The 23,233-nt window shown below is 45.4% G+C and overlaps 1 protein-coding gene across 5 annotated transcripts in view; it reads left to right on the forward strand.

The window, feature by feature from the left end:
• LOC142141005 (serine/threonine-protein kinase Nek5-like) overlaps positions 1-22,292 on the forward strand; it is a 54,433-nt gene extending 32,141 nt beyond the window's left edge. For 4 of the 5 annotated variants that reach the window (XM_075199058.1, XM_075199059.1, XM_075199057.1 and 1 more), the window contains exons 16-23: positions 789-884; positions 2,945-3,022; positions 4,344-4,436; positions 16,399-16,495; positions 17,248-17,382; positions 18,432-18,551; positions 18,957-19,071; positions 20,548-22,292. In XM_075199058.1, the coding sequence (XP_075055159.1) occupies positions 789-884; positions 2,945-3,022; positions 4,344-4,436; positions 16,399-16,495; positions 17,248-17,382; positions 18,432-18,551; positions 18,957-19,071; positions 20,548-20,812 (999 nt within the window). In that variant the 3' untranslated portion in view covers positions 20,813-22,292. The remainder of the gene's footprint in view (positions 1-788; positions 885-2,944; positions 3,023-4,343; positions 4,437-16,398; positions 16,496-17,247; positions 17,383-18,431; positions 18,552-18,956; positions 19,072-20,547) is intronic. The other variant, XM_075199061.1, reaches the window with a different exon arrangement.
• Positions 22,293-23,233: the final 941 nt, after the last annotated feature.

Below are 23,233 nucleotides of genomic sequence, written 5' to 3' on the forward strand. Positions count from 1 at the left end.
CTAGACCCCCCCCCCCCCCCCCCGATTCTCAGTTTGTCTTTTAAGCTCATTGTACTTTATTGTCCAATCTTCTAAAAAGTATTCAGAAATGATTATCTTTTAAAGATGTTGTCATTAAAGTGACGTCACTGAGGCACAATATGCCTCTTTTTTCAGTGATATCATTGGTTCCTAGTAACTTGATAGGTCGTAGTAATATTGGTTCAACTCATAAAGGGGGTCGTTTAGAGTTGGCCGCAAGCCCCAATTTTTAATGGTAAAATACACTTTTGTGCACCTTTTTTGCACTTTTTTGTTTCTCTCCGTCCATACTAAGATTTTTTCGTATCCCTATCTTGCTCCTCCTTCTGTCTGTAGAGGGGGAGGGAAGGGCGCATAAGCGCAGGACATGTACAATAACCTAATTGCTGTATAGTTAGAGGTGGAAGGAACTGCACCTTTTTTTTTTTTTTTTTATGTTTTAAAGCTATTTTTAACCCTAAAATGCCATTCATCATCAAGTTGATGGTGGCCATCTCATCGTGATACACTTAAAGCCGATCCTAATGCGCTTTATCGGTATCTTCATTTGGACACATTTACATGATTATTTTGAATGGAACACATGGCAAGATGGGAGCATTGTAGAAAACATTCATCTGTCTGGGCTATTGCGTAGTTGAAACACAATCCGCATATAACCCCTAGACTATGTATTTTGCTTCTATGAAATGTTTGTTATCACTATGGTGTACATGGAAGCATAACAATGTATTGGATATTATGATTAATTACATAATTTTGCACAGGAGGCTCCTAAGACAGATGAGACTTACCTTGTTAAACCAGGCAACGATGGAGGATCATCTCCCAAAGACCAGATTGATAGTAAAGAACCCACTGAGGTAGGTACATAGACACAACGGTACCAGTCTTGGGTGGCCCTGAGTTGGTGACGTGGGTGGTATATGGAGTATATGACAAACATTCACACCCCAATTTACTGCACATTTGCTTGGTTTTTCCTCCCACAAAAGAACTTCATGTTTACACATCAATAGAAGTGTCTGAGATTGAGCCTGGTCTGTCTGATCAATGGGATGCCTTTCCAACCTTCCAGCACGGGTTATATGCATTACGCTACTGATATAATATGTCGTGTACAGTAGTGACACAAGAAGTCCTAATGAGGCTCAGCCAAGCGGTGTTTTAGGAGAAACATGAATATCTTTAAACTTTGCTCCTAACGTTCTAGTAGACAGGACTTAGAAGTGATGTTCTTAGACTTTCCACCAAGCCCATTTCCAACTGGGTCCTCTGTCCCGGCAAGTAGGCACTGAGCAAGATTCCATAGACCTATGTAAGGCGGTACATAAGCTCCTTTACACATAATGTAAAGTTCTGTGGAGGAGTGTGGTGGGGGGTAAATTGTTTCTGGCCCCTGAAAAGAGCCAAATTGTGACTCATTTTATAACCTGATAAAAAGAGCACTGATGTACTGTAACCCATATTAACCACCTTCAGGGGACTTTAAATTATGGTCTTGCTCTTGCCGTACTGTAATATTTACTAAATACATTGCTTTTAATTGCTCTTTCTGATTGTTAAAAATGTCATTCGGATTCTTAATAATTTGATATATACTTAATAAGTGACTTAATGATGATTTAAGTAAATGGTTTAAAAGAACAGAAGGAATGTAGAAAACAAGTTGTTTAGTAAATGTTGCAGTTAAGTGTGCACAAACCAATACATGAAATCATCTGGAGCCGGAAACCCCTTTATATAAATATAACTATCTGTAGGACTGTTTGGGCCTTGGGTCAGCCTCCATCCGGCCCATCTTTCATTTGTGACACACATAGAAACATGTTACATTGAGGGCCACGTTAGATGGACTGTACTTGCCACATGCAACTGGTATCTCTTCAATACTATAGTCACTTAATACTAATAGCTATAGTCACTGTGTCCTAGGAATACATACACCTGATGGTTACTTTACACGTGCCAATATATAAATCTATATAGTTTGCTGTCCTTTCTCACCAGTGCCGCATTCTACAGCAGCCATAGAAATTTTTCGCTCGCATATAAGTTTGTTTAGCAGCAACATGGTATCTAGTCCTCTCTTCTCCTGCATCTTAAAAAGTCAATTTCCACCATCCTTATTTAGCAAAGGACACAAGACACCAACAAGTGCGGAGTCTGCAATGAAGCATCAGAGACTTGTTATTATTGTCTAACTTGCCCTACACTGCTGATTGATTGATGTGGTCCAATGCAAATTTTGCTTGTAAATGAGACCTAATAACAAAATTAAGAGCTAGCACTGTGCCCCCAATAATCAGTATAATACACTTATCAGATTGACGTATCTTTCTTAGATACATGCGCCTGCTTGTCCACTTAACGTCTTTGGCACATTCGTGTTTGGGCAGTTGCTGCCAGAAGCGCACTCTTACATCATGACGTGACGCGGTCAGGTCTGGCATTACCGGATGTTCTCTATTCTTACCTGGCTGTAATTGTTTGTGTGACTATAATGTTGCCTACTGTTGCTTTGTCTCCTGATCGTTGAACCTTGCCGTCTGCCTTGACTTACTGACCACGACCTTTTCTTGCTGGTTTGGTACCACTTTAACTGATTTGACTTAACCCAGCTTGTTTGACTACGCTTGACCCTCTGTTGTCCATTAGCTGAAGACCAGGATCAGCAACTATAGTTGTTTGCGCAAGACCTAGGGGAGAAGTGAATACAGGTGATCACATATAGCTGTAATATAAATAGGTGCTACTAAAAGTGAAGAACATCACTAGACCTGGCTGCAGATCTACTGGTATCACTTGTGGACATCACAATAAAGACACATTCATCGTGTCCTTGTCATAGTTCAGTAGTTGTTTTGGCATTTCAAATTCAAATTTTCAAATTCAGGTCTTGTTTCTTATCACTATTTTTAAGGAGATGCAACAATTCAATAAAATCATCATACAAAACCGACAAGAGAGAAAAGCATTAGAAGAAAAGCATAAAGTAAAGGTATGTTCAATAAAAATATACAGAATATTATACACCATTCATTACATTTTTAATGGCAAGATACATGCAGACTGACTTCACCTTTCAGACACTGGAAACAAAGGACAGTAGCATGCGCATTTCTAGTACAACTTGAAATATGTTGAGCTGCGATATGGTTGCTCATCCTAACTACTGAATGATGAGATCTGTGGGCAGTTCAGCCTCACGTTATGTTCTGGTTATTCAATGGGTAGGCTCAATGACTGGAGAGCAAGGAGCACAATGTTCCCACACATGAGGCAGTTGCCCGAAGCAGTTGTCAGACAACAATGTTTACTGTCTGGTACCAACAAAGTTCCAGCCCATACAACCACATTTATTATTATTATTACCATTTATACCACTTTCATACTGCCGCCCCGGCAATATCCCGGGTTTTTGCAGGGGCTCGGAGCGTCCCAGCTCAGAAACACCATTCATACTGCACCTCGGACCCGGGAATTTCCCGGGTTGACCCCATTCATACTGCACAAGTCTGTGCCCTGGCAATTTGTGGGAGTCATCACCAGAGCAGTTTTCATTGGCTGAAAGCTGGAATATGAAAAAATAAAATCTCTCTCTCCCTCTCCCTCTCCCCTATGCAACTATGCAAAAACCCGGGTTGCACCATTCATAGTGCAGGCAACCCGGGTCCGACCCGGTAATTACCCCTCGATAAATCCCGGGTTGAAGACCCGAGTTTTTAGACCCGGGATTTTTCACTTGTACCATTCATACTGCACCAAGACCCGGGTCGTTTGAGCTCGCCCCGGGAAAAACCCGGGATTTTGGTGCAGTATGAATGGGGTATTATTTATATAGCGCCACTAATTCCGCAGCGCTGTACAGAGAACTCCCTCACATCAGTCCCTGCCCCATTGGGGCTTACAATCTAAATTCCCTAACAACATCTTTATTGGTTGGATGATGGTTTTGAGCAGTTTGGACCAATTTTAACTAAAATGATTAAAATGTCTGCTAAAATCACCACATGGTGGCCAGGTATGAGATGGGAACATTTGTGAATGTGGCATAATACCCTTTCATGTTGGATCAGCATGTATTTGAGGTTGTGTGGCCCTTTACTTTGGTACAGATAATTTCATTCAAGAAACGTATATTCTCTCCTCATTTCCCATTTAAAAGTGTATAGATTAGTGGGAACCCTTATATTGAGACTATACAAAAGCACCATCTCACTGTCAGGAAGTTATAAGTGTAATGAGAAACTGTCTCCTCCCCCCATTACTTGAAAATCAAATATTTTGTAGTACAGATTATAATATTTGGTGTTTTGTAGGGTGGAATAAGATTTGATATAAATGACGTCATCACAGAGGAGTATGAGGTAGATGGACCCCCTGCAGAGGACTCGAACAGAGAAGATGAAGAGGTGGGAACAGTTTGATTCCTATAACATCAAGGTTTCTAATTCTATTTAACTTTGTTCCATTTGTTTATAATTTCATATACTGGGTTGGATTAACAGGGTAACTGTGCTCTCAGGCTCCACGTGTACATAAACTAGGCCACAAGATCTTTCTCAAAAATCAGTTTGTCTCCAGGGAATACGAGCTGGAAAATGCTTGGAGCAACCTCCAATCAGTGGTTGGGGATCTATATACATTCATAATTTGTTGAGGAAATCCATCTATTTGTATTCACATTGGAGAGTATGAGCAGTTCAGTGGTGATAACAGGACCACCATAGTGTTCAACCTCAAGCCCAGCAGGCCTTAGGGGAGGGGGTTTGCGATCAGACAGGATCATAATAGTCGCATCCTATTTGGGATGGTCCCGTCAGTGGAGAGCAACAGGCAACGATTCGTGAGGCTGCTTGTTGCTAAGTGGGATGGGGGCTGCGGGCTCACACTGAAGCCACGCTGTGCTGTCCCTGGACATCTTATGGTAAGTCATTTTTCAGAAACTGAAGTACATTCACTGGGACAGACACAGTGTGCACACATTACAGTCTTTTGATGAAACTAAGGGATTTAATGAAAGGGGTTAATGAATATGAATGGAATTAATAGATGACGTGGGGATTAATAATGTAACTGGATGTGGGAGTTAATAATTAGAAAAGGTTGATGATGAAGGAGTTCTGATGATGAGGCTGGAGACAATAATTTGACAGTCACAAGGATGCGCTCTGCTTTGTATGACGGTCACTAGGATGCGCTCTGCTTTGTATGACGGTCACTAGGATGCGCTCTGCTTTGTATGACGGTCACTAGGATGCGCTCTGCTTTGTATGACGGTCACTAGGATGCGCTCTGCTTTGTATGACGGTCACTGGGATGCGCTCTGCTTTGTATGACGGTCACTGGGATGCGCTCTGCGCTCTGCTTTGTATGACGGTTACTGGGATGCGCTCTGCTTTGTATGACGGTCACTGGGATGCGCTCTGCTGTGTATGACGGTCACTGGGATGCGCTCTGCTTTGTATGACGGTCACTGGGATGCGCTCTGCTGTGTATGACGGCCACTGGGATGCGCTCTGCTGTGTATGACGGTCACTGGGATGCGCTCTGCTTTGTATGACGGTCACTGGGATGCGCTCTGCTGTGTATGACGGTCACTGGGATGCGCTCTGCTTTGTATGACGGTCACTGGGATGCGCTCTGCTGTGTATGACGGTTACTGGGATGCGCTCTGCTTTGTATGACGGTCACTGGGATGCGCTCTGCTTTGTATGACGGTCACTGGGATGCGCTCTGCTTTGTATGACGGTCACTAGGATGCGCTCTGCTGTGTATGACGGTCACTGGGATGCGCTCTGCTTTGTATGACGGTCACTAGGATGCGCTCTGCTTTGTATGACGGTCACTAGGATGCGCTCTGCTTTGTATGACGGTCACTGGGATGCGCTCTGCTTTGTATGACGGTCACTGGGATGCGCTCTGCTGTGTATGACGGTCACTGGGATGCGCTCTGCTGTGTATGACGGTCACTGGGATGCGCTCTGCGCTCTGCTTTGTATGACGGTTACTGGGATGCGCTCTGCTTTGTATGACGGTCACTGGGATGCGCTCTGCTGTGTATGACGGTCACTGGGATGCGCTCTGCTTTGTATGACGGTCACTGGGATGCGCTCTGCTGTGTATGACGGCCACTGGGATGCGCTCTGCTGTGTATGACGGTCACTGGGATGCGCTCTGCTTTGTATGACGGTCACTGGGATGCGCTCTGCTGTGTATGACGGTCACTGGGATGCGCTCTGCTTTGTATGACGGTCACTGGGATGCGCTCTGCTGTGTATGACGGTTACTGGGATGCGCTCTGCTTTGTATGACGGTCACTGGGATGCGCTCTGCTTTGTATGACGGTCACTGGGATGCGCTCTGCTTTGTATGACGGTCACTGGGATGCACTCTGCTGTGTATGACGGTCACTGGGATGCGCTCTGCTGTGTATGACGGTCACTGGGATGCGCTCTGCTTTGTATGACGGTCACTGGGATGCGCTCTGCGCTCTGCTTTGTATGACGGTTACTGGGATGCGCTCTGCTTTGTATGACGGTCACTGGGATGCGCTCTGCTGTGTATGACGGTCACTGGGATGCGCTCTGCTTTGTATGACGGTCACTGGGATGCGCTCTGCTGTGTATGACGGCCACTGGGATGCGCTCTGCTGTGTATGACGGTCACTGGGATGCGCTCTGCTTTGTATGACGGTCACTGGGATGCGCTCTGCTGTGTATGACGGTCACTGGGATGCGCTCTGCTTTGTATGACGGTCACTGGGATGCGCTCTGCTGTGTATGACGGTTACTGGGATGCGCTCTGCTTTGTATGACGGTTACTGGGATGCGCTCTGCTTTGTATGACGGTCACTGGGATGCGCTCTGCTGTGTATGACGGTCACTGGGATGCGCTCTGCTGTGTATGACGGTTACTGGGATGCGCTCTGCTTTGTATGACGGTCACTGGGATGCGCTCTGCTTTGTATGACGGTCACTGGGATGCGCTCTGCTGTGTATGACGGTGACTGGGATGCGCTCTGCTGTGTATGACGGTTACTGGGATGCGCTCTGCTTTGTATGACGGTCACTGGGATGCGCTCTGCTGTGTATGACGGTCACTGGGATGCGCTCTGCTTTGTATGACGGTCACTGGGATGCGCTCTGCTTTGTATGACGGTTACTGGGATGCGCTCTGCGCTCTGCTTTGTATGACGGTCACTAGGATGCGCTCTGCTTTGTATGACGGTCACTAGGATGCGCTCTGCTTTGTATGACGGTCACTAGGATGCGCTCTGCTTTGTATGACGGTCACTAGGATGCGCTCTGCTTTGTATGACGGTCACTAGGATGCGCTCTGCTTTGTATGACTGTCACTAGGATGCGCTCTGCTTTGTATGACGGTCACTAGGATGCGCTCTGCTTTGTATGACGGTCACTGGGATGCGCTCTGCTTTGTATGACGGTCACTGGGATGCGCTCTGCTTTGTATGACGGTCACTGGGATGCGCTCTGCTGTGTATGACGGTCACTGGGATGCGCTCTGCTGTGTATGACGGTCACTGGGATGCGCTCTGCTTTGTATGACGGTCACTGGGATGCGCTCTGCGCTCTGCTTTGTATGACGGTTACTGGGATGCGCTCTGCTTTGTATGACGGTCACTGGGATGCGCTCTGCTGTGTATGACGGTTACTGGGATGCGCTCTGCTTTGTATGACGGTCACTGGGATGCGCTCTGCTTTGTATGACGGTCACTGGGATGCGCTCTGCTTTGTATGACGGTCACTGGGATGCACTCTGCTGTGTATGACGGTCACTGGGATGCGCTCTGCTGTGTATGACGGTCACTGGGATGCGCTCTGCTTTGTATGACGGTCACTGGGATGCGCTCTGCGCTCTGCTTTGTATGACGGTTACTGGGATGCGCTCTGCTTTGTATGACGGTCACTGGGATGCGCTCTGCTGTGTATGACGGTCACTGGGATGCACTCTGCTTTGTATGACGGTCACTGGGATGCGCTCTGCTGTGTATGACGGCCACTGGGATGCGCTCTGCTGTGTATGACGGTCACTGGGATGCGCTCTGCTTTGTATGACGGTCACTGGGATGCGCTCTGCTGTGTATGACGGTCACTGGGATGCGCTCTGCTTTGTATGACGGTCACTGGGATGCGCTCTGCTGTGTATGATGGTTACTGGGATGCGCTCTGCTTTGTATGACGGTTACTGGGATGCGCTCTGCTTTGTATGACGGTCACTGGGATGCGCTCTGCTGTGTATGACGGTCACTGGGATGCGCTCTGCTGTGTATGACGGTTACTGGGATGCGTTCTGCTTTGTATGACGGTCACTGGGATGCGCTCTGCTTTGTATGACGGTCACTGGGATGCGCTCTGCTGTGTATGACGGTGACTGGGATGCGCTCTGCTGTGTATGACGGTTACTGGGATGCGCTCTGCTTTGTATGACGGTCACTGGGATGCGCTCTGCTGTGTATGACGGTCACTGGGATGCGCTCTGCTTTGTATGACGGTCACTGGGATGCGCTCTGCTTTGTATGACGGTTACTGGGATGCGCTCTGCGCTCTGCTTTGTATGACGGTCACTAGGATGCGCTCTGCTTTGTATGACGGTCACTAGGATGCGCTCTGCTTTGTATGACGGTCACTAGGATGCGCTCTGCTTTGTATGACGGTCACTAGGATGCGCTCTGCTTTGTATGACGGTCACTAGGATGCGCTCTGCTTTGTATGACTGTCACTAGGATGCGCTCTGCTTTGTATGACGGTCACTAGGATGCGCTCTGCTTTGTATGACGGTCACTGGGATGCGCTCTGCTTTGTATGACGGTCACTGGGATGCGCTCTGCTTTGTATGACGGTCACTGGGATGCGCTCTGCTGTGTATGACGGTCACTGGGATGCGCTCTGCTGTGTATGACGGTCACTGGGATGCGCTCTGCTTTGTATGACGGTCACTGGGATGCGCTCTGCGCTCTGCTTTGTATGACGGTTACTGGGATGCGCTCTGCTTTGTATGACGGTCACTGGGATGCGCTCTGCTGTGTATGACGGTCACTGGGATGCGCTCTGCTTTGTATGACGGTCACTGGGATGCGCTCTGCTGTGTATGACGGCCACTGGGATGCGCTCTGCTGTGTATGACGGTCACTGGGATGCGCTCTGCTTTGTATGACGGTCACTGGGATGCGCTCTGCTGTGTATGACGGTCACTGGGATGCGCTCTGCTTTGTATGACGGTCACTGGGATGCGCTCTGCTGTGTATGACGGTCACTAGGATGCGCTCTGCTTTGTATGACGGTCACTGGGATGCGCTCTGCTTTGTATGACGGTCACTGGTATGCGCTCTGCTGTGTATGACGGTCACTGGGATGCGCTCTGCTGTGTATGACGGTCACTGGGATGCGCTCTGCTTTGTATGACGGTCACTGGGATGCGCTCTGCACTCTGCTTTGTATGACGGTTACTGGGATGCGCTCTGCTTTGTATGACGGTCACTGGGATGCGCTCTGCTGTGTATGACGGTCACTGGGATGCGCTCTGCTTTGTATGACGGTCACTGGGATGCGCTCTGCTGTGTATGACGGCCACTGGGATGCGCTCTGCTGTGTATGACGGTCACTGGGATGCGCTCTGCTTTGTATGACGGTCACTGGGATGCGCTCTGCTGTGTATGACGGTCACTGGGATGCGCTCTGCTTTGTATGACGGTCACTGGGATGCGCTCTGCTGTGTATGACGGTTACTGGGATGCGCTCTGCTTTGTATGACGGTCACTGGGATGCGCTCTGCTTTGTATGACGGTCACTGGGATGCGCTCTGCTTTGTATGACGGTCACTGGGATGCACTCTGCTGTGTATGACGGTCACTGGGATGCGCTCTGCTGTGTATGACGGTCACTGGGATGCGCTCTGCTTTGTATGACGGTCACTGGGATGCGCTCTGCGCTCTGCTTTGTATGACGGTTACTGGGATGCGCTCTGCTTTGTATGACGGTCACTGGGATGCGCTCTGCTGTGTATGACGGTCACTGGGATGCGCTCTGCTTTGTATGACGGTCACTGGGATGCGCTCTGCTGTGTATGACGGCCACTGGGATGCGCTCTGCTGTGTATGACGGTCACTGGGATGCGCTCTGCTTTGTATGACGGTCACTGGGATGCGCTCTGCTGTGTATGACGGTCACTGGGATGCGCTCTGCTTTGTATGACGGTCACTGGGATGCGCTCTGCTGTGTATGACGGTTACTGGGATGCGCTCTGCTTTGTATGACGGTTACTGGGATGCGCTCTGCTTTGTATGACGGTCACTGGGATGCGCTCTGCTGTGTATGACGGTCACTGGGATGCGCTCTGCTGTGTATGACGGTTACTGGGATGCGCTCTGCTTTGTATGACGGTCACTGGGATGCGCTCTGCTTTGTATGACGGTCACTGGGATGCGCTCTGCTGTGTATGACGGTGACTGGGATGCGCTCTGCTGTGTATGACGGTCACTGGGATGCGCTCTGCTTTGTATGACGGTCACTGGGATGCGCTCTGCTGTGTATGACGGTCACTGGGATGCGCTCTGCTTTGTATGACGGTCACTGGGATGCGCTCTGCTTTGTATGACGGTTACTGGGATGCGCTCTGCTTTGTATAACGGTCACTAGGATGCGCTCTGCTTTGTATGACGGTCACTAGGATGCGCTCTGCTTTGTATGACGGTCACTAGGATGCGCTCTGCTTTGTATGACGGTCACTAGGATGCGCTCTGCTTTGTATGACGGTCACTAGGATGCGCTCTGCTTTGTATGACGGTCACTAGGATGCGCTCTGCTTTGTATGACGGTCACTAGGATGCGCTCTGCTTTGTATGACGGTCACTGGGATGCGCTCTGCTTTGTATGACGGTCACTGGGATGCGCTCTGCTTTGTATGACGGTCACTGGGATGCGCTCTGCTGTGTATGACGGTCACTGGGATGCGCTCTGCTGTGTATGACGGTCACTGGGATGCGCTCTGCTTTGTATGACGGTCACTGGGATGCGCTCTGCGCTCTGCTTTGTATGACGGTTACTGGGATGCGCTCTGCTTTGTATGACGGTCACTGGGATGCGCTCTGCTGTGTATGACGGTCACTGGGATGCGCTCTGCTTTGTATGACGGTCACTGGGATGCGCTCTGCTGTGTATGACGGCCACTGGGATGCGCTCTGCTGTGTATGACGGTCACTGGGATGCGCTCTGCTTTGTATGACGGTCACTGGGATGCGCTCTGCTGTGTATGACGGTCACTGGGATGCGCTCTGCTTTGTATGACGGTCACTGGGATGCGCTCTGCTGTGTATGACGGTTACTGGGATGCGCTCTGCTTTGTATGACGGTCACTGGGATGCGCTCTGCTTTGTATGACGGTCACTGGGATGCGCTCTGCTTTGTATGACGGTCACTGGGATGCGCTCTGCTGTGTATGACGGTCACTGGGATGCGCTCTGCTGTGTATGACGGTCACTGGGATGCGCTCTGCTTTGTATGACGGTCACTGGGATGCGCTCTGCGCTCTGCTTTGTATGACGGTTACTGGGATGCGCTCTGCTTTGTATGACGGTCACTGGGATGCGCTCTGCTGTGTATGACGGTCACTGGGATGCGCTCTGCTTTGTATGACGGTCACTGGGATGCGCTCTGCTGTGTATGACGGCCACTGGGATGCGCTCTGCTGTGTATGACGGTCACTGGGATGCGCTCTGCTTTGTATGACGGTCACTGGGATGCGCTCTGCTGTGTATGACGGTCACTGGGATGCGCTCTGCTTTGTATGACGGTCACTGGGATGCGCTCTGCTGTGTATGACGGTTACTGGGATGCGCTCTGCTTTGTATGACGGTTACTGGGATGCGCTCTGCTTTGTATGACGGTCACTGGGATGCGCTCTGCTTTGTATGACGGTCACTGGGATGCGCTCTGCTGTGTATGACGGTCACTGGGATGCGCTCTGCTGTGTATGACGGTCACTGGGATGCGCTCTGCTTTGTATGACGGTCACTGGGATGCGCTCTGCTTTGTATGACGGTCACTGGGATGCGCTCTGCTGTGTATGACGGTCACTGGGATGCGCTCTGCTGTGTATGACGGTCACTGGGATGCGCTCTGCTTTGTATGACGGTCACTGGGATGCGCTCTGCTGTGTATGACGGTCACTGGGATGCGCTCTGCTGTGTATGACGGTCACTGGGATGCGCTCTGCTTTGTATGACGGTCACTGGGATGCGCTCTGCTGTGTATGACGGTCACTGGGATGCGCTCTGCTGTGTATGACGGTCACTGGGATGCGCTCTGTTGTGTATGACGGTCACTGGGATGCGCTCTGCTGTGTATGACGGTCACTGGGATGCGCTCTGCTGTGTATGACGGTCACTGGGATGCGCTCTGCTTTGTATGACGGTCACTGGGATGCGCTCTGCTGTGTATGACGGTCACTGGGATGCGCTCTGCTGTGTATGACGGTCACTGGGATGCGCTCTGCTTTGTATGACGGTCACTGGGATGCGCTCTGCTGTGTATGACGGTCACTGGGATGCGCTCTGCTGTTTATGATGGTTACTGGTATTGTCAGTCTGCGATGGATGATACCATAGGTGTGCAGCAGGAGGTCTCATAGATAAAGAATCACCTCAGGAGTTACCTTATATTCAGACAGAACGAGTCTTGAGATGTATATATTCTTTATATAGTACTAAGTACCAGGATCAGTATAACAACAGCTTTCAGTAATAGCTTCTTAACATAACATATCAGTAACATGAGCTGCTCAGCTCACCTCCTTTCCCCGGAGAGAATCTTCTAGAACACAGAGAGTGTAGACAGGAAATATACAAACAAGTACATGCATATACAGCAGACAAACAATACACCTCTGTATGAATACAGCGCCATCTGCTGACCCTCCATGGTAACTACATGCATATAAACAAACCCATAGTCTGTTGTACATATTTCAACAACTGGGATGCTCTCTGCTGTATATGACGGTTACTGGGATGCGCTCTGCTGTGTATGACGGTTACTGGGATGCGCTCTGCTTTGTATGACGGTTACTGGGATGCGCTCTGCTTTGTATGACGGTCACTGGGATGCGCTCTGCTTTGTATGACGGTCACTGGGATGCGCTCTGCTGTGTATGACGGTCACTGGGATGCGCTCTGCTGTGTATGACGGTTACTGGGATGCGCTCTGCTTTGTATGACGGTCACTGGGATGCGCTCTGCTTTGTATGACGGTCACTGGGATGCGCTCTGCTGTGTATGACGGTCACTGGGATGCGCTCTGCTGTGTATGACGGTCACTGGGATGCGCTCTGCTTTGTATGACGGTCACTGGGATGCGCTCTGCTGTGTATGACGGTCACTGGGATGCGCTCTGCTTTGTATGACGGTCACTGGGATGCGCTCTGCTGTGTATGACGGTTACTGAGATGCGCTCTGCTTTGTATGACGGTCACTGGGATGCGCTCTGCTGTGTATGACGGTCACTGGGATGCGCTCTGCTGTGTATGACGGTTACTGGGATGCGCTCTGCTTTGTATGACGGTCACTGGGATGCGCTCTGCTGTGTATGACGGTCACTAGGATGCGCTCTGCTGTGTATGACGGTTACTGGGATGCGCTCTGCTTTGTATGACGGTCACTGGGATGCGCTCTGCTGTGTATGACGGTCACTAGGATGCGCTCTGCTGTGTATGACGGTCACTAGGATGCGCTCTGCTGTGTATGACGGTCACTGGGATGCGCTCTGCTGTGTATGACGGTCACTGGGATGCGCTCTGCTTTGTATGACGGTCACTGGGATGCGCTCTGCGCTCTGCTGTGTATGACGGTCACTGGGATGCGCTCTGCTGTGTATGACGGTCACTGGGATGCGCTCTGCTGTGTATGACGGTCACTGGGATGCGCTCTGCTTTGTATGACAGTCACTGGGATGCGCTCTGCTGTATATGATGGTTACTGGTATTGGCATTCTGCGATGGATGATACCATAGGTGTGCAGCAGGAGGTCTCATAGATAAAGAATCACCTCAGGAGTTACCTTATATTCAGACAGAACGAGTCTTGAGATGTATATATTCTTTATATAGTACTAAGTACCAGGATCAGTATAACAACAGCTTTCAGTAATAGCTTCTTAACATAACATATCAGTAACATGAGCTGCTCAGCTCACCTCCTTTCCCCGGAGAGAATCTTCTAGAACACAGAGAGTGTAGACAGGAAATATACAAACAAGTACATGCATATACAGCAGACAAACAATACACCTCTGTATGAATACAGCGCCATCTGCTGACCCTCCATGGTAACTACATGCATATAAACAAACCCATAGTCTGTTGTACATATTTCAACAACTGGGATGCTCTCTGCTGTATATGACGGTTACTGGGATGCTCTCTGCTGTATATGACGGTTACTGGGATGCTCTCTGCTGTATATGACGGTTACTAGGATGCGCTCTGCTGAATATGACGGTTACTAGGATGCGCTCTGCTGTATGTGACGGTTACTAGTATGCGCTCTGCTGTATATGACGGTTACTAGGATGCGCTCTGCTGTATATGACGGTTACTAGGATGCGCTCTGCTGTATATGACGGTTACTAGGATGCGCTCTGCTGTATATGACGGTTACTAGGATGCGCTCTGCTGTATATGATGCTGTATATGATGGTTACTAGGATACGCTCTGCTGTATATGACGGTTACTAGGATGCGCTCTGCTGTATATGACGGTTACTACGGTTTGTATGGCAGTCACTTGGATGCGCTCTGCTTTGTATGACGGTCACTGGGATGCGCTCTGCTGTGTATGGCGGTCATTGGGATGCTCTTTTTATTGTATATGTATCACTAATACTGGCCAAATTATCATGCAGAATAGTATAAACCATTCAATACATTTTGTATGGTGCATCAATGGGAGTATTTTTGTTTAATTTGGGGGGGAAAATGCCCATGCTAGCGTATTTACAAGTAATCACAGTTTTATTTAAAAGTAAGTGTTTTTTATTTTTGAATACCCACTTCTAACCCCAATAAGAGGTATAGATGGCATTGAGGGGGGTGAGTGTCTACTTGTGGGTTAGGGCACACTCCTGCTTCTCCACTCACATAACCAAAGTGTGTACTTCACCCACTGGTGTGCCTACTTGTGTTTGTCCGCCTACCAGTCCAATGCTTTGCCCGGGTGTTTGATAGCTCTGCCAACTGTGACAAGCAGACTCTGCCTACCATGGCGTTTTGTATTTGCTGTGTCTAAAACCGATGTGGCTAGGGCTAATGGTGTGCTAACCAGTGGGGGATCCAGGTGGGGGGGCGATCGCCTTCCCTAGCAGGGGCTTGCTGCCAGCAGCTGCACACTATGTGCAGGTCCGTTTGGCAGAGACAAACTATTACAGTAATAGTGCGCGTAATTACCGTTAATACGATACCTTTAATGCCAGCTTTCTGCTTGCAGCTCAGGGTTCCGGGTTAGAATTACTGTAATAATGGTAATACTTTTAACGCCGCGCGTTACTTTTGTGACTAACGCAGACAATTAAATATGCCCCTAAGTTCCCAATCCGCTTCTGGATATTACTATTCCTCTTGGTGTCGACAATATATATCTACACTGCGGTTATATACAGTATGCTTATTACTTAGATTCCTGCCAGAGTTATCGAGGGCTCGGAGACTGTCCATGACTCTATTTGTAACCAGTTAGCTGTGCTGCTACATTTTATATTTGTGAGTTAGTATCTAATATATTAATGTATCGCAGTTAAAGTTCTTCAATTGGATATCTCAGTTGTGTGTCTGATTGTCTATAATCTTAGGTGCATTAACTTTTATCAGTAGCCATATAATACCTTAGATTATCGATTCTACAGATATTATTACACTGTTTCACCTGTTAGTAGGGGATCTCTGATCCATCTATTCTATCCCTCACAATCACTACATCGCTATCTAATCCTGGAACTTCCTCATTTTTTATCTGTCTGGCTACTAAATTTAATAATTTAACAAAATGTGTAATAGACAAAATGTAGGTTGATTCTTCTGATTTGGATTTGAAGTTGTCTGTTGTATTTTTATTTTTATTTTTATTTTAGAGTGTAACAGTTGTAGGGCTGGATGGCGCTTCCCCTTTTAAAACTGAGCTAGAGGTTTGGATGGTTATGTAAAAATATTCTAAAATATAGACTGTCTCTGAGTGCTCTGAGGGGAACATAATACAGCTGTTCACACGTCTTACCATATAAAGCAGCCACAACTGAGCTGTAATATGGTGCATATATCTCACTAATTATATATTATTCTCATTAATGTTGTTTGTTTGTTTTTTTACAGGAAATCGATCCTCTCAATGATACTTTAACCTTTGACCATGGAAGGGCACTGGAGGGTAATAACTGGCACAAGATACATGAGGATCAAGGACAATCCGGTACAAGACCATATTATTTCAAGACCATATTATTTTGTGACATATTTCTATGAAAATGTTGATTTTGCACCAAAGGTTTTACAAGTGATCGATGTTCAAATGATTTTATGTTATTTATCAGGTGCAAATAACCCAATAAATCTGATCAAGTTATTACATTTGCTAAGCAGTGCTATAATATCATGTTCATATGCTCTATGTGCATCATTGTCATGTGTCATTGCATAGAGCTGCCAGCAGCACCTCCAGGGGGTAAATTGGTGTACTGGAAACTGGGCAAAGATCAACTGCATGGTGCAGTGTTATATAATATCTATGTAAAAATTCATACCAACTACTGCACATTGTCACAGTAATACTTAAATACGACTGTGTATGTAAATCCAGTGAACGCATTAAACACACAGCAGACATACTATATTATACTACACCTGGACAGGTGCTTTTATCTATATTATAAGCCTTATATTTTGCTCCTGTTATGTCCAGCAGCGTTGAACATGTGCTGTCCTCATTTTCCAAGTGTGTACATTTTTATTTTACAATCCTATTCAAGTGAATGGAGAAGCGTTTCAGGAGTGTTTACTTCTGGTGTCAGAATTGCTTTAAATACACTAAAGGGGGCTGGGGGATGTGGTCCATTTGGATGTACCCTAATAATGTGGACAGTATGTACAACAAGTCTTTACCTTTTATAGAGGTGTCTCTATCTCTCTGCGGGTAATATATGACTATATGTTGTTATTTTACAGATGATGGGAATCTGGACCATAAACCATTGAGGAACAGAAAGCAGTGGACACCAGGAGCGCCTGAGACCCTTCTTGGTAACCTAATGGATGCCGGCATCACATCCGTGTATGATACTGTGGCTGACACAGTGCGTGGTGAGGATTCACAGACACTATGTCAGAACATGCATCAGTAACTAATATCATAACCTATTATAAGCCTTTCATTGTATTCATCTTATTCCCCCGTCACTGCAGCTAATGTTAAATCTCACTCCCTTAACTCATTTTAAACCTATTTTCTAGCTGTACAATTAATAAGATTAATCCTCTGGGCATTGTTAGGCCACTACCAAATGCTCTATCATCCAGCTTGTTAAAATAACTTTCCATAGAGGTCGGTGATCTTCTATATGTCCTTTGTTAGTTTGTCAAATATGAATCGTAGGAGGAAGAATTGACTTAACTAATGCCTATATGAAAAAGGCCCTAAAGACAAATAAATTGACTTCAATATGGATCTGTTTATTAGACTGGGAACCAGATAGGTCTCAGCGTATTTGACTTGGCAGTAGATATGACTCAGATCATTATACTTGGTATCACGTATGGTTCAGCATATCCTACTTGGCACCAGATATGGCTCTGTATACTGTATACTCTGTACTTGGTGCTTGGCACCAGGTACAGCTTAGCGTATGGAGTATAATACCTTTTTGGAGCTGGTGTGTAGGTTTTAGAAACATGTGTAAATGCCTGCTCATACTGTACATGCCTCTGGAGCCTGCTAGTGGTTTACGGAACCAGAGCTGAACTTTGTGAGATGTGACTTATTGCAGGTAGCATTAGAATACTCAGAGTGTGAATAATAAATGATTTAGGCTACCCAGCAAGTTTCGCTGCCCTACTCCACTTTTGTGGCATTTTCAAAAATTGAACATTGATATCTGCAGTGGGATTAAAGTTAAATCCTGCCTGTTTTGTTGGAGTGTGGCGGGGTGCTTCTCTTTGTAGACTGTTACATTGTAGAATTTTTATATAGTGTATTTACCAACAATCTAGGGCAAAAAATTAAATAAAACTGTCCAAGCACGGTCTGCCCACTAAGTACTGGTGTCCCATTTGCTCCTACATAGTGTCATGTATCAGTTATAGGGTATGGGCTCCATCTTACTTTTCTGACGCATTTATTTATTTCAATGAAGATGACGACGATACATCAGGAAACAGGAAGCAGTGGGGACGGAAGACACCTGGCACACTGATGAGGGTCTTGGGCGAGGCGGACATGGATGATTCCATTATACCTCCAGAAGACGTGCATGGTAACAATATATCTTTCATCTTCCTTAAAATAAATAAATAAGTTGTTCAAGAAGCGATGACTAAGACTTGGGACTTTGTTTAAAGGAGCAAATAAGCCTCAAAAACAGTTGTTGTCTTAAGAGAATTTGTTTCAGTTTAATCACCGTAATAATTAAATCATTATTTTGCTTTTTTAGTTTTTGTTGGTCAATAACTGTGATAAGAAACTGATTGCAGTGCTGCTAAGTGGGCTTTTTTTTTTATCCTGCAATGACAATATATACCGTAATAGGATTTCTCATGTTACTTTTTTTTTTTTAATCAAAGCTATATTCCTTAAGGTTTTATTAGACCATACATCTTTGTATAAGATTGGCAGTCCAGCTGCATTAGATAATGGTATTTATGAAATATGTCTTGTCTAGATGGAACATTGCGAGAATGGCCTCCACAGCAGAGGGGGCTGGAGGAGTCGGACATAACCTCAGATGATGATTTGGATGAAGATCGATTTGAACCAAGATCGGATGATGAGGACACGTAAGAACGATAGGATTAAAACTGATATGAGCATATTTAACAGTACTAAAAATATAAGATCTGCACTCTAGTAAGATCCTAGAGCAGTGTTTCTCAACTCCAGTCCTCAGGACCCACTAACAGTGCAGGATTGCCAGGTGACCAGTGAAATAATTATACCACCTGCTACACTGTGTCAGTCAGTAATGAATACACCTGTGCTCCAGCAAGGAGATATGGAAAACATGTACTGTTAGGGGGTCCTGTGGACTGGAGTTGAGAAACACTGTCCTAGAGGAAGGCACTAGCTTAATGTATATGGTTAAAGCCAAAATCTAACAGTAAACCCACCAATATTCATCGATTTGCCTCCAAGAATTTACTGTTATGTGTAACCATGGAAAGATAAACCGAGCAGGGCAACATAAGAATCCCATCATAAATAATAAAATATAACATTAATATTACAGGAGAAAAGGTGAAGTGATTCATAGGGGGAGATTTAGTCCAGTGCGATGTGTCTCCGTAATGCCCACTGACACACATTGCGCCGATGTTATAGCAGGAATCTACACTCCTTCTTCTTCCAACCCCTTGGAGATGCGGGGGAAAAAAGCGGAGATTTCTACCGTAAGGGGTGGCAGTGTGCGCTGCTGAACATCGCGGTGATGTCCACTCGGCACATCGCCAGCAATTGAATACCCACATAAGCTTTTAATGACTCTATTTGTATAAACAAGGTAAAAAATGACATTAGCCGTTATTGTAACAAAAGAAAAGATAAAACAAACGATATACAAATCCCTATTTGTTGGCATATACATAAGGAGAATTTTGTGCAAAATATATCTATATTGGGATGAGCTCACTTGCCAACGTTAAGGCATCTCCTTTAGGTGAGTCCCTAGCAAACCTAGCATGTGAAACAAAGGTATACACAGGGTGTCACTATTAAAATCTTTCCTTCTTTAAAGCCTGCACCACTTGAGGGGAGGGGTCTGACTCCCAAAAAACACATTAGAAATCTGTGAAACCAGTGAATGAAATGTGTATGTGAAATCAAAAGAAAAGATAATCCAGCGCTCTGAAACAAACAATATATAAATCACTATGTGTTAGCTTATACATAAAAAGGGTAATTTCAGACCACACAGTCTTAATTGTCCTGGCTGCACTTTTTCAAATGATTTTATTCACATTTCACATTTATTTAAATAAGTGCGACTTGGTTTCACTGTTTTCTGATGTGTTCTAATATGCATCAGATTAATATTGGCATTGTGCTGACTCTGGGCCATACACGTGGCGGTACCAGGCCGTTTGATGTCACCTGTGCCAAATGTGTAGCCAGCTTTAAAAGAATCCTGGCTCAGATTTGTGTTCTGTACATTGTAAATCTAAATAACATGCCTAATGATGATTCACTCTTAAGCTAATTGAAATCTATGGCGCCTCTATCAATTTTGCTTTGATGTGCAAATATTCTCTTTTAAATAGCACTTTTGAAGAGTCTGAGGATGAGCTGGAAGTCATGGAGATGATGGAAAAGGTTTTAACACCCAGAGATGATGAATCTGATGTTAATGAAGATAAAATAGACAAATGGCTCATTAAAGAAGATTCTCCTGTGGAAACCTCCAGCGAAAATGTGCAAAATCCAAATAATCTGCATGCAGCCAGTGTAGACCAGACCACAGTGGTGGATGCAGTAGCTAAAGAGCAGAATGCAGTGGGGAGAACAACAGATGATGTGGCGTCCTAGCCTGTGCTGGGGGTGCATAAAGTCCTGAGTCTAAGACAATGAGCAGTTTACTATTTGTTCTATAGATTATATACAGCAATGGGCACAGCTGTTAAGCTATGACTTCTGCGCAATGAGAGATCTGCTTTATAGTTGTGGAGAACAATAGTGAATGAGAAACATGACATAACCATACGGTATTTACTTATTTTATTTTTTTAACAACCACACTTCACTAGATATGTCATATATTAAGTGTACCTGTCACATACACATAGTGGAGGCAGTCATTATGTTGGCTGAACTAATACTCTTGCTTTATGGCTTTGAAATGATACTGCTCACTAATGAATATATAGGCTTGCTCCAGCTGCAGGGCTAGTCTACGTCCTGATCTCGTATGCATGCTATAACATGTGTTTGCAATCAGGTGCAACTGTAAAAATGTACTTTATGTTCAGTAGACATTAATATTTTTTTTATTATTTGTTTTGTTTTTAACTGTCATTAATGCTTATATTATTAACATGTGAAATTGTTTTTTTTTTTTATGTGCTTTCTTTTGCGAATGTATATTCCACAGGATTTGGACGTATCCTTCAGTGTCTTGTGTATTAGAGCAGAGCAGACTTACACCCAAATTCATCAGATCTGTTCCTTGTTGAATTCGGGAGTACTCTGAGCTGATTTACATGCGTTTTTAAATTAACACATGTTGTGCTATATGCGTATCGTGATGAATCAGGGTCTTACACTTTTGCACAATGCCCCTCTTCAAATTTTTCACCTCTTTGCACACCTAGGCATACTTCTACTATATGGCGGTGTCTGCGAGCGGAGAGTAGACGTGCATCAGTGCGCAGTTGGGCTAAACCATGGGACATGTCAAAGGAGGCTCACTGAGTTTAGGTGACTGGTACACTTTACCCTATGAAGGCTCACAGGGTTAAGCATTATGATGTTAATGGTTCCTAGTGAGTTGATAGGCTGAGTCATGAAAATTGGTTCAGTCTGCCAAATTGCTTCCTCCACTGTTTGTTGGCAGTAAGTGCACTTAAATATTCTTTCCTGTATTTTGTAGAGCTGTACATAGATTTGTCAAAACGATCTGGTGTATTGTTTGTTGCCCAAAGGAAAAATGTACACATTGCCTCGTTTATTTGTGCTAGCAGTGCTAATACCTTGCAAGCCACTTTTGTAAATGGTCAATGCGATCCAGAAATAGCTCCAGCATAGGACATATATTGGACAATAGTCATTGCCTCACAATTGTTGTCTCCGTTACACTGAAATGCCCAGACCTCATGATAAATCTCCATTTGATACTTTATGAAACCTGCTGGATCAGGTCTGAGTACAGATGAAAACGTGTCTTTGTTTATACGCGTGTGACTGACATTAATAGCTTTAAACGGATTGCTACCTAAACACTGTGATGAGGAAAAAACATTGACATTTTTTTATTATATATTATACTTTCAGTTTGACTGATTAGATATAAAACTGTACATTTCTTTTTGACATGTTCAAACAACATACTGTAGTGATGTGTGATTATCATAAAATGTCTTTTGTTATGGTTACAATGCTGTACTGTTATTTATTTCAACCCTCTCCTCTAGTACCTCTAAAGGAAAACGTTGTGCTTACTGGTCTATTAATTGCCACTACTTTGTTACCGACATCCACAAAACATGGTCACTTTAGGTTACCTGGAAACAAGGATAAGAGATGTTAATAGTAAATAGGATGGCTGCTCCCTAGTGATTTTGAACTTGCTGATATCAGGCATATGATGATGATGATGATGAAGACGAGGTGGTGGTGGGGGGAAATGTATGCAGAGAACTGCACTGCAATAACAGGTACCTGTTAGATACACTCTCTGGAAGCGGGGATGTAGTCTAAATGTCGACAATGAACATGTTGATATTCAGAAAGTTGACACTATAATGTTGACAGTTATTATGTAGACAGTTAAAAGGTCAACATTCAGATTGTCGACATGTTCATTAGGTCAACAGGGTTAAAATATCAACATTCTAAATGTCGACCGGTTGGAAAGTCGGCAGTCACAATGTTGACATGTAGGGTTAGATTTAAGCCAGCATTTAAAACCCAACACCGGGCATAGAGTATCTGATAATTAAAAAGTAGGAATTCAGTTGACAAAATAAACCCTTTGTGCTTGTTATGCATATTTTAAGGGGGTAAAAGTCCACAAAGATGAAACTATCTGTCGTGAAAATAGTGAACTTACAGTTATTTTATAAGGGTTATTCCATCACATAATTGTGGGGAATAAGGCCTAAATCATAACTGCAGTGTAACTACGGTATATCAAATGAATCCATTGATAAGTTGAGCTACTAAAATGTAAACTGTGGAGTCAGAAAGTCTGTTGTGCCTGTATTTGGTGGCTCTGCACATCCCAGTGCTAGA

Source organism: Mixophyes fleayi, chromosome 2 (assembly GCF_038048845.1).
Source record: "Mixophyes fleayi isolate aMixFle1 chromosome 2, aMixFle1.hap1, whole genome shotgun sequence".
NCBI classification, from domain to species: Eukaryota; Metazoa; Chordata; class Amphibia; order Anura; family Limnodynastidae; genus Mixophyes; species Mixophyes fleayi.